The 15,099-nt window shown below is 37.6% G+C and overlaps 2 protein-coding genes across 2 annotated transcripts in view; one reads left to right on the forward strand and one right to left on the reverse strand.

The window, feature by feature from the left end:
• Positions 1-15,099, forward strand: part of LOC147353154 (uncharacterized) — an 82,463-nt gene that overhangs the window by 21,947 nt on the left and 45,417 nt on the right. The window lies entirely within an intron of this gene.
• ITFG1 (integrin alpha FG-GAP repeat containing 1) overlaps positions 1-15,099 on the reverse strand; it is a 308,752-nt gene that overhangs the window by 5,246 nt on the left and 288,407 nt on the right. The window contains exons 15-16 of the mRNA XM_086350567.1: positions 4,797-4,921; positions 4,150-4,232 (exon numbers count right to left, since the gene is read on the reverse strand). Coding sequence (XP_086206693.1) covers positions 4,150-4,232; positions 4,797-4,921 — 208 coding nt within the window. The remainder of the gene's footprint in view (positions 1-4,149; positions 4,233-4,796; positions 4,922-15,099) is intronic.

Below are 15,099 nucleotides of genomic sequence, written 5' to 3' on the forward strand. Positions count from 1 at the left end.
CTTGCTGAATTTGAAACCTTGAACTTTAAGGTTAAATTGTCACATGATTTTGATAAGATTTCTGTATCTTAGTTTTTGACCCCTATTCACATGTTTACTATGACTAAGTAAAATAACCCTATGTCCCCCAGGTGTAGATAAGTACTTGTGCAAAGTGTCATATTGGAAGGTTTACAATATTACAATGGCACTGTGAGACTTCTTACAAAATGATTTTAGTCCTTCAATGGCAATATACAAGCATTAGCATAAATAATATAACAAGCTCTTTCTTCTAAAACAGTCCACATAAAACCCTCAAAACCCTTGAAAACCATGAAAAACCTAAAACTGAAGTCTGTATCACCAACACTGCAGGTGGTTATATGTAAAGAACTTTTTGTTTTCTCTGAAAACAGATAATGGATATACTTTCATTTTAAATTTTAATAAAGGTAAGAATTATTCTGATAAATTGCAAGCAGTGATTGACTTATTTGGGGATAATTAAATTTACTGATCCGTAAGTTAGCCTCTCGTCAATAAATCTCAAAGTATACCTCAAACTAAAATCAATTTGGTTTTTATTATGTACATAAATTTGAAAGGAACATTTGTTTTTCAGAAAGAGCAAGAGAAACATGAAGAATGTTGAGCTTATTGAATAAAGGCTGTAACAGAATTTCCCAGAAACTCAGAGGAAGAAAACCTTAAATACTGTTAATTAGTTGAGGTTAACTATTCTCAGTACCTTACTTCATACTTAAGAAAAAGTCCTTTCATGAGATTTTTTGGGTGGTTTTAATTTAAAAATAGATTAAAAATGAATAAAGGAATTTTGGTAATAAAAAATACTAAAAGGCCAATACTCAGTTTCTTACTCAGAAGCAGTCATTCTTCTCAGTTTCTTATCTATGTATCTATCTATCTATATATATAAATGTATATGCATAGTTATCTTCTAAAATCACAAATCATTGCTTATTATATATATTCTAAGTGCATTTTCCCTTTATTGTCTTTTATTTTACCACTCTTTTTAAGAGATTGTTCTATGTCATGATATTACATGATCTAGAAGTACTATAATTCATATAGTTTTTTTGTGTAGATTCATTTTGTTATATATTTCAAAATTTTAATAGACTCATTAAAAAGGTCTGAACTCAGACCGTAACTGGCATTATTGATGTTATCTTATTTCAAACATAATGCTGTAATAGAGTTGTTTTCTTCAGTAGTTTGGTTCCACTTCTGGGTATTTATCCAAAGAAAATGAAAACATTAATTAGAAAAAATACATGCAACCCTATGTTCACTGCGGCATTATATATAATAGTCAAGATAGTGAAAGCAACCTAAGTACCCATTGACAGATGAAGGGATAAAGAAGAACGTGAGTCCTCACTCTCTTTCCACATACACACATTTATACATATACACATACACACAATGGAGTATTTCTTAGCCATAAAATAGAATGAAATCTTGCCATTTGTGACAACATGGATGGACCTAGAGGGTATTACGCTAAGTGAAAAAAGAGAAAGACAGATACTGTATGATTTCATTTATATGGAATTTAAAAAATATAAGACAAATGAACAAACATAACAAAACAGGGTTACAGAGAATAAATAAGTGTTTGCCAGAGGGGAGAGGGAGGGGAGAGGGAAGGTGAGAAATGAGTGGGGTTGACTGAGAGGGACACACTTCCAGCTGCAATGTAAATGAGTCATGGATATGAAATGTACAATGTGGGGAATATAGTCAATGATTATGTAATGTCTTTGACGACAGACTGTAATCAGACTTGACTGTGGTGATCATTTTGAAATGTACAGAAACATCGAATCACTGTATTCTGTATTCTGAGTGTGGAAGAATTGATGCTTTCAAACTGTGGTGCTGGAGAAGCTTCTTCAGGGTCCCTTGGACAGCAAGGAGATCAAACCAGTCAATCCTAAGGGAAGTGAACCCTGAACATTCATTGGAAGGATTGATGCTGAAGCTGAAGCTTCAATACTTTGGCCACCGGATACAAAGAACTAACTCACTGGAAAAGACTCTGATGCTGGGAAAGACTGAAGGCAGGAGGAGAAGGGGACGACAGAGGATGAGATGGTTGGATGGATGGCATCACTGACTCAATGGACATGAGTCTGAGCAAACTCCGGGAGATGGTAAAAGACAGAGAAGCCTGGCATGTTGCAGTCCATGGGGCACAAAGAGTCAGACATGACTTAGTGACTAAACAACAACATACTGTGTAACAGGAACTAACATAGTGTTGTAGGTCAGTTATATTATTTTTAAAAAATCATAGAAAAAGCTCAGACTTGTGGTTACCAGGGATGGGAGGTATGAGGGGAGGGAATTGGATGAAGGCAGTCAAAAGTTACAAACTTCCAGTTATAAGATAAACAAATACTAGGAATGTAATGTACAACACAATAAACAGAATTAACTCTGCCACATGTTATTTATGAAATTTGTTAAAAGAGTAAATCCTAAGAGTTCTTATCACAAGAAAAATATTTTTTCTGTTTTTTTAACTTTGTACCTATGTGAGATAATGGATGTTCATTAAACTTACTGTGATAATCATTTCATGATGTAACTAAGTCAAATCATAATGCCATATACCTTAAAGTTACATAGTGCTGTATGTCAATTATATCTCAATAAAACTGGAAGAAGAAAACAGTGTAGCGTGTATTTTGAGAAGAAATATAATAAGCCACTAGGCACATACTCATAGGTTATTTTTTTCATATTGACATCAGAATGACCTTAATAACAAGTTCTATTTTTCCCAATGAAATTTAAGTGTTAATGAATACCTTTATCACCTACTTTTTGAAATAATGGAATCAACCTAATAAGTTAAAGAAAAATGAACAGATAAAGATTTAGAATTAAATGCTACATTATAAAAGGAACATGTTTTGCTGCTGCTAAGTTGCTTCAGTTGTGTCTGACTCTGTGCGACCCCACAGACGGCAGCCCACCAGGATCCTCTGTCCCTGGGATTCTCCAGGCAAGAACGCTGGAGTGGGTTGCCATTTCCTTCTCCAACGCATGAAAGTGAAAAGTGAAAGTGAAGTCGCTCAGTCGTGTCCGACCCTCAGCGACCCCATGGACTGCAGGCTTCCAGGCTCCTCCGTCCATGGGGTTTTCTAGGCAAGAGTACTGGAGTGGGGTGCCATTGCCTTCTGCTAGTAAGGCTAAAAATACCTATCATTCACTGAAAACAATATATGCTGGGTACTGTGTTAAGCACATTTCGTCCTCATCCTTGTAAGGCAGGTATTTTACCTCCCATTCTACAGTGTAGAAGGGCTTCCCTTGTGGCTCAGCTGGTAAAGAATCTGCCTGCAAGTGGACCTGGGATCAATCCCTGGGTTGGAAAGATTCCCTGGAGAAGGAAAGGCTACCCACTCCAGTATCCTGGACTGGAGAATTCCATGGACTGTACAGTCCTTCAGAGACAACAAGGAATAGCTTCCTGTTTCAGTCAGCTAGCAGTAGATTTGAGTTTCTTGCCTGGGTGTGTTGAACTTCAAAATTTCTGCCTAACCACTGTGGGACATAAACCACTTCTCAAAGCATTTGCTAAAAAGATCATTGCTTGTGAAGTTCAGCAGCCTAAAATTGTAGAATTTATGGCCAGTAAGCTGAGTTCTGTTCAGTTCAATTGCTCAGTCGTGTCCGACTCTTTGTGACCCCATGGACTGTAGCACGCTAGGCCTCCCTGGCCATCACCAACTCCCGGAGTTTGCCCATTAAGTTGGTGATGCCATCCAACCATCTCATCCTCTGTCATCCCCTTCTCCCGCCTTCAATCTTTCCCAGCATCAGGGTCTTTTCAAATGAGTCAGCTCTTCGCATCAGATCAGCTTATTTAATAACTGAAGACCAGCTTATTTAATCAGAACATGTATAAATCCCTAGTTAACCTGCTGTTTTTCTAATAAGGTCTAATTTGTTCTTCGTGGAAAATGTCAGGGATCTTATGTATAGGTATGTTTAGCCATTTAAAGTTTGCTGTAAGCAAACTTAAGTGATGACACTCATAGGAACACAACAGAAACAGAGCTTTAAAAAGATGTATCTATGATTCAGAGTTGACAGTATTTTTACCAAATTCAATTCAAGCAAGGACATTACCTTCGAGGAACGTTGGGAGGATATGGAATGACAATTAGCTGAGAATTTGGAATGATTGCAGTCCATTCTTGTTTTCGTACAGACTAGAAAAAGAATATTTAAGAACATTTAACATTCAGTACACTTTAAAAACATGATTATTCTAAATAAGGAAAAAGCTTAAGTATTCTTTAATAAATTGAAATCCTAGGTATGGATTAAGCTAAATTTATATATATAAGGTTCCAAATAGGGCTCCTATTTGCAAAAATTTCTTCGTCTTTTCAGGGAAGGATTATATTTCTGTCTTATGGATACATTAATTCAACTAGTATTTATAGAACACTCTTTTGTAGCAGGCACTGTTCAAAGTGTTAAGTACAAATGCTGCTTTGGAACTAAAATTCAAGTTGAGGTGGAGTCTGACAGTAATAAAAATAAAAATATTTGGTATGTTAGATGGTGAAAATGATGAGAAAAAGCAGGGAAGAAGAGGGGTAGGAAGTCTTAAGGTATATTTTCAAATTATAATGTTCTGTATGTAAGATAAGCTTAGATCAGTCACTACCAGTGAATTTTTAAAATTCTTTAAAGGAAATGAAAATATTTAGATTCAATATTTGAACAGTAAATATTAAAAAACAGATTACTTGTAAATTTTTACTCACCTTCTCTCCAGATGGACGTGGAATACCAACATAAAGATGATCAAGAAAATTGGCACTTCGACCTAAGCCAAGTACATTATATGGTAGTTGGAGAGCTAAATGTGCCGACTGGCTAAGTTGTCCAGCTAAATTTATTTTTAAAAAAGAAAAAAGAACAATACATCTTTGGAGACACTGTTCTTATCAAATATTAAAATTATAAAATTTAAAAATTTAGGTTTCTATAACTTACCTTTATAAGGATAAAAATGTGAAATGAAATGCCTGGTTCATAATAAATAGTAATAATTCACTTTTTAAAGATAACAGCTAATTGAGAAATAATTCACACTTCATAAAATCACCCATTTCAAGTATAAGTTGAGTGATTCTGAGTATCTTCAATCAAATTTTATAACAGTTTCATCATCCCCAAAAATGCCATACCCATTAGCAATTATTCCTATTTCTAACCCCTGCTCTTCCAGATGCAGGTAACCATTAGTCTACTTTTTTATATCAATACATTTGCCTATCCTGGAGATTCATATAAATGCAATCATGTAGTGTGTGCTCTTGATGAAGGATGCTGCTGTGAACATTCACATACAAGCTTTTGTGTCAACTTCTGTTTTCCAAAATGGCTGTATCATTCCACAGTTGTAAGAATAATATATGAGGGTTCCAGTTTTTCCATATTCTTATCAATATTTTCTCTATCTTTTGATCACAGCCATTCTAGTGGTTATGAAGTGGTATATCATTGTGGCCTTCATTTGCATTTACCTAATAACTAATGTTGTTTTCTTTTCATGTGCTTATTGGCCATTTTTGTAGCTTCCTTTTTAGGTCTCAAAGTTTATAGTTGTCTTTCATTCTTGATTTTAGTAATTTGAGTCTTCTCTTTTTCTTGAACAGTCTAGCTAAAGGTATGTCTATTTTGTTACTCTTAAAAAACCCAACTTTTGGTTCAGCTGGGTTTTCTCTGATTTCCTATCCCCGACATATTTCTCTCATTATATCCTGTCTTCTGTTTCCTTTGGGCTTAATTTGCTGTTCTTTTTATAGTTTCTTGAAATAGATGGTTAGGTTATTGATTTCAGACTGTTCTAGGTATAATAAATTTCCCTCTAAGAACTGCTTTAGCTGCATCCCATTTATTTTGGTATGCTGTTTTTTTGTTTTTTTTTTTTTTTCATTCACCTATTTTCTAGTATCTATCGTGATTTCTTCTTTGACCCACTGGGTTTTTAGGAATGTTGTTTCATTTCCAGATATATATTTTAAATGGGTTATATTTAATGGGTCTTTGCTGTGCATGGGCTTTCTCTAGTTTCAGTGAGAGGGGGCAAGTCTGCAACTAGAGAAACTCAACTCTTTTGGTTACTCTCATGGTACAATTTATCCCATTTTTTAAAACTTTCAACTTTTTATATCTTTAAATATAAAGTGTTTCTCTTGCAGGTAGCACCTAGTTGAGTCATATTTTAATATCCATTCTGCTGATCTCTGCCTTTTGATATGAGTATTTATTCCATTTACATTCAATGTAATTATTGATAAGGTAGGACTTTTGCCTGCTATTTGCTATTGGTTTTCTGTATGTCTTTTTAACTTTTCTATTTCTCCATTGCTGCTTTCTTTTAATTGTTTTCTATTACAGCATTTTAATTCTGTAGTTTCTTTTATTATATATTTTCTGAGCTGTTTTCTTAGTGGTTACCCTGGGAACTGCAACTAGCATATTAACTTAAAAAAATAACTTAATACCCAGCACATAACAACAACTTTGCTCCAAAGTTCCCACCCTTTTGTGTTATTGTTATTATACAAATTTATGTTTTTATATATTCAGCCCATCAACACAAATCTGTAATTACTTTATGCAGTTGTTTTGTAAATCACTTAGGAAATCTCCCTTTAGTATTTTTGAAGAGTGGGCTGTTAGTGATGAATTCTATTTTTATCTCAGTTCAGTTCATTTCAGTCGCTCAGTTGTGTCCGACTCTTTGCGACCCCATGAATCGCAGCACTCCAGGCCTCCCTGTCCATCACCAACTCCCGGAGTTCACCCAAACTCATGTCCATAGAGCCAGTGATGCCATCTAGCCATCTCATCCTCTGTCGTCTCCTTCTCCTGCCCCCAATCCCTCCCAGCATCAGAATCTTTTCCAATGAGTCAACTCTTCGCATGAGGTGGCCAAAGTACTGGAGTTTCAGCTGTAGCATGAGTCCTTCCAAAGAACACCCAGGACTGATCTTCTTTAGAATGGACTGGTTGGATCTCCTTGCAGTCCAAGGGACTCTCAAGAATCTTATCCAACACCACAGTTCAAAAGCATCGAATCTTCAGCACTCAGCTTTCTTCACAGTCCAATTTTCACATCCATACATGACCACTGGAAAAATCATAGCCTTGACTAGACGGACCTTTGTTGACAAAGTAATGTCTCTGCTTTTCAATATGCTATCTAGGTTGGTCATAACTTTCCTTTGAAGGATAGCTTTGGCACATATATGGGGTTGGTCAAAAAGTTCATTTGGGTTTCTCTGCTTTTATGGAAAAACCCAAATGAACTTTTTGGCCAATCCAACAGAATTCTTGATTGACAGGTTTTTTTTTTCCCCCCCTTTCAGCACTTTGAATGTATCATCCCCTTCTGCCTTCTGTGGTTTCTGATGAGAAGTCAGCTGTTAATCTTGTTGAGGCTCCTTCACATGTAACTAACTGCATCCTTCTTGCTGCTATGAAGTCTCTTTTTGTCTCTATTTTTCATACTTTACGTGTCTCAGTGGTGACTCTTTGAGTTACTTTAAGTTTGTTGAGTTTCTCATATGTGCAGATTAGTGTTTTTCATCATATTTGGATGGTTTCAGCCATTACTTCTTCAGATATTTATTCTGCCCCTTTCTCTATTTTGGGCTTCCCTGGTGGCTCAGATGGTAAAGAATCTGCTTGCAATGCAGGAGACCTGGGTTTGATCCCTGGGGAGGGAAGATCCCCTGGAGAAGGGCATGGCAACCCACTCCAGTATTCTTGCCTGGGAAATCCCATGGACAGAGGAGCCTGGCGGGCTACAGCTCATGGGGTTGCAAAGAGTTGGACACATCTGAATGACTACCACTTTCACTTTTGTCTCTCTTTAAGACTTGCTTTATGCATACATTGGTATGTTTGATGGTGGTTTCACAGGTTCTGAGGGTTTTTTTTCTTTCTGTAAACTTGCAATTAACCTATATTTAGGATTGCTAAAAAGATGTTTGCTTCTTGGAAGGAAAGCTATGACAAACCTTACTAGCGTATTAAAAAGCAGAGATATCACTTTGCATATAGTGATGCATATAGAAAAAGGTGCATATCGTCAAAGCTATGATTTTTCTAGTAGTCATGTACAGATATGAGAGTTGGACCATAAATAAGGCTGAATGCTGAAGAATTGATGCTTTTGAATTGTGGTGCTGGAGAAGACTCTTGAGAGTCCTTGGACTGCAAGGAGATGAAACCAGTGAACTGAATATTCACTGGAAGGACTGTTGCTGAAGCTCAAGTTCCAATACTTTGGTCACTTGATGCAAAGAGCTGATTCACTGGAAAAGACCCTGATGCTGGGAAAGATTGAGGGTCGGAGGAGAAGGGGATGATGACAAAGGATAAGACGGTTGGATGGCATCACCAACTCAATGGACTTGAGTTTGAGCAAACTCTGGGAGGTAGTGAAGGATAGGTAAGCCTGGTGTGTTGCAGTCCACGAGGTCACAAACAGCTGGACACAACTTAGCGACTGAACAACAATTCTTTTTCCAGCTCAAATCTGTTGTTGCGTACTCTACAGAAATTTTTGATTCAGTTATTGTACTTTTCAACTCTAGAGTTTCTACTTGATTTTTAAAAATGATCTTTACTTCTTATTTGTATCTTCTTTTAGTGAGACACAGTTGTCATGCTTACTTTAGGTTTTTTAATCCTAGTTTCCTTTAGGTCTTTGAGCATGTTTATAATAGCCAATTCACAGGTTCTTTTAACTAAGTCTAACATCACTGTGCACATTTTCTGTTGTCTGCATTTTTTTTTTTAATGTGTATGTGTTTTTACAAGATAGCTTTCGCTTTCATTTCTTGCTTGAGCAGTGCCTCAAGGTAGCATAATCAAGCTATGTATTAAATGAGGTAGTTTCCCTTCTAGGCACGTTTTTAGATGTCCAAGAAGATGTTCCAGCATTTCAAGTTGCCTATGGTTGTCGAGTGCCTTGGGACTTCCTTTTATGTTTTGGCCAGGCTTTTGTTTACTACATCTGGGTTTTTGGTAATGTTTTGGAGGGATTGGGCTTTTTTTTTCCCCCTGCTAGGTTGAACTCTGAGTCAAATCTGATAGCCCCAACATTCTGAGAATGGAGAATAAGGAGTTGCTAGTTTAGACAAATATTGATAGTGTTATAGGGATGAGAATTTTAATGGGGCTCCAAAGGTCAGTCTTGTCCACTGACTGTGAGGCTCCTAGCTATTTATGGCTGCTGCACCATTTAGTAGACAGGGGAGGTGGGATGGAAACAGTTCACGTTAAAATGCCCCAGACCCTGCCGTCTTAAGAATCAGGAGTTCCTCCTGGATAGACAGTGCTTAGAACATTCTGTGGCTTTGGTTAATTTCCAGAGTTCTGAAATAGTTAATATTATTTAGCCAGCATTTTTTTTTTTTGTTTGCTTATTGGTGGGGGGAGGGGACAGCAGGTTCATGAAGTCCTTACACTGGCATTCCAAAAATCAATCTCTCCTATTATAACTCACTTTTAAAGACTGTTATTTACTTGCTAGGTATTTTCAACATAATTAGACAAACTATTTAAATGACAGGGTTATTTAATATCTAAATACTATAATCTGCTATGGAGTCTGCTAAACATCTACTAATGTTACCCAGAAATATGAAATCATTGGAAAGTATATATATCTAATTTTTTATATAATTCTTATGTTAGTAAGAGAAAGGTATAATGAAAAGGAACAGTGAATTTAGGGATAACTGTTAATAAAGTTTATGTATGTAAAACTATAAAGCAATATAGTTAATTGCAAGGGGTATGGAATTACTTTGCCTTGTAGACTTAGCTGATTGAATGAAAATGCTTAAAAGAGTGCTTCAAATATAGTAAACACTGTTAAAGTAAATGTTAAATATATACATATTTCATTATACTTAGCAAAGACTGACTTAATAGACATCAAACTAGACTTATAAACCGTTTCTCTATAACTACCTCACTGAAAAGAACCAAATAAAAACATTTATCAATACTCTGTTAAGAAGATCATAGAACATAAATTCCAAATAAAACTGTATATTTCCTAAGAAAACTTAAAAACTATTAAAAAGAATAATGAAAATAAATTATCAAAAAATCTCAAAATGAAGACATAGTTACATTTTAGCATACTTTTAAAAAATTTTAGCATACTTTTAATCATGTAATTTTCTGCCTAGGCATGTGCATGAACAAGTAAACACATTAACACACTTTAGTATTACTGCCCTTCACTCAATGTTATTTCATAAATATTCTCATGTTATTAACATTTTTTAAAAATAGATATGCAGAGAGAAAGATTATTGGAACACTGAAATCCCATTAAAAGAAAACCAAAGATAACAGTTAAAAGACAGACAATACACAAGCCTTTAAAAATTATTTTTATAAAAGTGTATCTATACAGATGTTATAAGAAACATAACTTCATTGTTTACATAGTATCCTCTTATTCCATAATTTAAAATTAACATTTTACTGATGGATATTAAGGATTTCTCCTAATATTCATTATTATAAACAATGCTTTAGTGAACATCTCTGCATCCCAATATTTGTCTGCATCCAAATTATTTTCTTAACATTCTTATACACGGAATACTAGAGGATGGAGCATTTATTGGGTAAATCATTTCAACAAATGGTGTTGGGACATGGGCATGAATACATGCAAGGGAAAACCTGATTTCTAAAAATAGATTGTAACTCTTTACACAAACACTAGCTTTTAATGAAAGCACCCTTTTCATTCTATTCTTTGTTTTTTTGAGGTGAAATTCATATAATACACACTTAACCATTTTAAAGTATAAAATCAGGTGGCCTTTAGTGTATTCACAATATTGTATAACCACAGCTCTCATTAATCTCCATACTCACATAAGTAATAACTCCTTATTTCCTCTCCCCTGGTATTCTCAAACCTGCTTTCAGTCTCTACAGATTTGTCTCTTCCACATGTGTCATGTAAGACATGATCATTTGTGTCTGCCTTTTTTCACTTATAGTAATGTTTTCAAGGGTCATATAAACTATAGCAAGTATCAGTGCTTTGTTCCTTTGTATGGTTGAATAATATTCCTTATGTGTGTGTGCACATGCAAAGTTGGCTTCAGTCGTGTCCAACTCTTTGCAAACCTATGGACGGTAGCCCACCAGGCTCCTCTGTCCATGGGATTCTCCAGGCAAGAACACTGGAGTGGCTTGCCATGTTCTCCTCCAGGGACTCTTCCCCTCCGGGGGATCTTCCCAACCCAGGGATCAAACCTCCATCTCTTATGTATCCTGAATTGGCAGGCAGGTTCTTTTCCACTAGCACCACCTGGGAAGCCTCATATTCCTTGTATATTAAAATACTTTGCTTATCCATTTATCCATATATAGACATCTGGCTTGACTCCACTTTTTGGCTGAGTAATGCTATGAAAATGGATGTACAGATACCACTTTGAGACCCTGATTTCAATTTCCTTTGGGTATTTATTAAACTAGCAATGAAACTGCTGAATCATATGGTAATTCTGTTTAATTTTTTAAGAAATTGCCATTTTACATGTTCACTAGCAATGATTCAGAGTTCTTATATTTTCATCCTCATTGACACTTGTTCTTTTTTCATTAAAGCCATCTCAATGATTGTAAAGTGGTAATTCTGTGGTTTGATTTGCACTTCCTTCATGACCAATGATGTTGAATGTCTTTGCTTGTTGGTCATTTGTATTTCTTCTTTGGTTTTAGTTCACTGATTCCTAAGATGTTGATTGACCATGTCCTGCTTGATTGACCACATCCAGTTTACCTTGACTCGTAGACCTAACATGTCCTGCTTGATTGACCACATCCAATTTACCTTGACTCGTAGACCTAACATTCCAGGTTCCAATGCAATATTGTTCTTTACAGCATTATACTTTACTTTCACCACCAGATACATCCACAACTGAGTGTCATTTCTGCTTTGGCTCAGCCTCTTCATTCTTCCTGGAGCTATTTCTCCACTCTTCTCCAGTATTATACTGGACAGCTACCAACTAGGGGAGGGGGTCTCAACTTCCTGTGTCACGCCTTTCTGCCTTTTCATATTGTTCATGAGGGTTCTTCAGGTAAGAACACTGGAGTGGTTTGACATTTCCCTATCCAGCAGACCATGTTTTGTCAGAACTCTCCACCATGACTCTCCATCTTGAGTGGCCTTGCATGACATGGCTCATAGCTTCATTGAGTACCCACGTCTGATCCATGTGACCATTTTGGTTAGTTTTCTGTGATTGTGGTTTTCATTCTGGAGGCTGTGGGACTGTAGTTCTTGTTTCTTCTGTCTGCCTTCTGACGGATGAGGATAAGAGGCATGTGCAAGCTTCCTGATGGGAAGTGGGGAAAACTGGGTCTTCCTCTGGTGGACTGACTCATTTGAAAAGACCCTGATGCTGGGAAAGATTGAAGGCAGGAGGAGAAGGGGATGACAGATGATGAGATGGTTGGATGGCATCACCAACTCAACAGACATGAGTTTGAGTAAACTCTGGGAGTTGGTGATGGACAGGGAGGCCTGGCATGCTGCAGTCCATGGGGTCGCAAAGAGCTGGACACGACTGAGCAACTGAACTGAACTGGTGGACAAGGCCATGCTCGGTAAATCTTTAATCCATTTGCCTGCTGATGGATGGGGCTGTGCTCCCTCCTTGTTAGTTGTTTGGCGAGAGAAGACCCAGTCCTGGAGTCTACAGGCTCTATTGTAGGGCTAATGGTGACCTCCAAGAGGACTTATGCCAACATGTGCCTCCCAGGACTGCTATTGCCAGTGCCCCTGTCCTGGTGGCAAATTACTGGCAGCACATGCCTCTGCAAAAGACCCTCAAACACGCACAAACAGGTCTGTCTCATTCTCCTGTGGGGTCACTGCTCCTTTCTCTTGGATATAGGTGCATACAAAGTTTGGTTTGTGCCCTCCAAGAGTCTCTCTCCCAGTCCTATGTAAGTTCTATAAGTAAATCCTGCTGGCCTTCAAAGTCAGATTTCTTGGGGATTCCCAGTCTATTTGCCAGATCCCTAGGTTGGGAAGTCTGATGCAGGGCCTAGAACCATTGCAACAGTGTGAGAACTTCTTTGGTATTATTGTTCTCCAGTTTGTGGGTCACCTACCCGGTGGGTATGGGATTTGACTTTAAATGTGAATGTACCCACTTCCTTCCATCTTGTTGTGGCTTCTCCTTTGTTCTTGGACGTGGGGTATTTTTTATGGTGGGTTCCAACGTCCTCCTGTTGATGGCTGTTGAACAGCTAATTGCGATTTTGTTCTTAAAGGGGAAGATAAGCACATACCCTTCTACTTCACCATTTTGGGCTTTCACAAGCATTGAGTAGGCTATATCTTTCCCTTTCTCCCTTGCCTTTCACATTTCTTGTTTCCTCAGCTACCTGTAAATACTCCTCAGACAACCACTTGGCCCTCTTCATGTCTTTTTCTTTGGGGTCGTTTTGGTCAGTGCCTCTGTACAGTGTACATGCCTCCATCCAGAGTTCTTCAGTCACTCTGTCTGCCAGATCTAATCCCATCAATCTATTTATCACTTCCACTGAAAAATCATAAGAGATTTGATTTAGGTCATACCTGAAGGCTGAGTGGTTTTCCCTGCTTTCTGCAATTTAAGCCTGAATTTCGCAATAAGGAGCTCATGATCTGAGCCACTGTCAGCTCCAGGTCTTGTATAGAGTTTTTCCATCGTCAGCTGCAAGGAATATAATCAATCTGATTTCTGTACTGCCCATCTGGTAATGTCCATGTGTAGAATCATCTCTTGAGTTGTTGGAGGAAAAGGGTGTTTGTTATGACCAGTGTGTTCTTCTGGGAAAACTGTTAGCCTTTGCCCTATTTAATTTTGTACTCCAAGGCCAAACTTGCCTGTTACTCCAGGTATCTCTTGACTTCCTACTTTTACATTCCAGTCCCCTATGATGAAAAGGACATCTTTTTTTAGTGTTTGTTCTAGAAGGTGTTGTAAGTCTTTATAGAACCAGTCAGTGTTGGTTTCTTTGGCATCAGTGGTTGGGGAATAGACCTGGATTACTGTGAGGATGAATGGCAAACTGAGACCATTCTGACATTTTGAGATTGCATCATATACATTTAACGGTGCCCTGGCTTCAGTTCAGTTCAGTCGCTCAGTCATGTCTGACTCTTTGCGACCCCATAAACCGCACCATGCCAGGCCTCCCTGTCCATCACCAACTCCCAGAGTTTACCCAAACTCATGTCCATTGTTCGGTCATGCCATCTAAACATCTCATCCTCTGTCGTCCCCTTCTCCTCCTGCCCTCAATCTCTCCCAGCATCAGGGTCTTTTCAAATGAGTCAGCTCTTCGCATCAGGTGGCCAAAGTACTGGAGTTTCAGCTTCAACATCAGTCCTTCCAATGAACACCCAGGACTGATCTCCTTTAGGATGGACTGGTTGTATCTCCTTGCAATCCAAGGCACTCTCAAGAGTCTTCTCCAACACTACAGTTCAGAAGCATCAATTCTTTGGAGCTCAGCTTTCTTTATAGTCCAACTCTCACATCCATACATGACCACTGGAAAAATCATAGCCTTGACTAGACAGACCTTTGTTGACAAAGTAATATCTCTGCTTTTTAATATGCTGTCTAGGTTGGTCATAACTTTCCATCCAAGGAATAAGTGTCTTTTAATTTCATGGCTGCAATCACCATCTGCAGTGTTTTTGGAGTCCCCCCTCCAAAAAATCAGCCACTGTTTTCCCATCTATTTGCCACGAAGTGATGGAACTGGATGCCATGATCTCAGTTTTCTGAATGTTGAGCTTTAAGCCAACGTTTTCACTCTCCTCTTTCACTTTCATCAAGAGGCTCTTTAGTTCTTCACTTTCTGCGATAAGGATGGTGTCATCTGCATATCTGAAGTTATTAATATTTCTCCTGGCAATCTTGATTCCAGCTTGTGGTTCTTCCAGCCCAGCATTTCTCATGATGTACTCTGCATATAAGTTAAATAAGCAGGGTGACA

Source organism: Bos grunniens, chromosome 18 (genome assembly GCF_055505025.1).
Source record: "Bos grunniens cultivar Pamir isolate PY7600 chromosome 18, Bosgru_T2T1.0, whole genome shotgun sequence".
In the NCBI taxonomy this organism is placed as follows: Eukaryota; Metazoa; Chordata; class Mammalia; order Artiodactyla; family Bovidae; genus Bos; species Bos grunniens.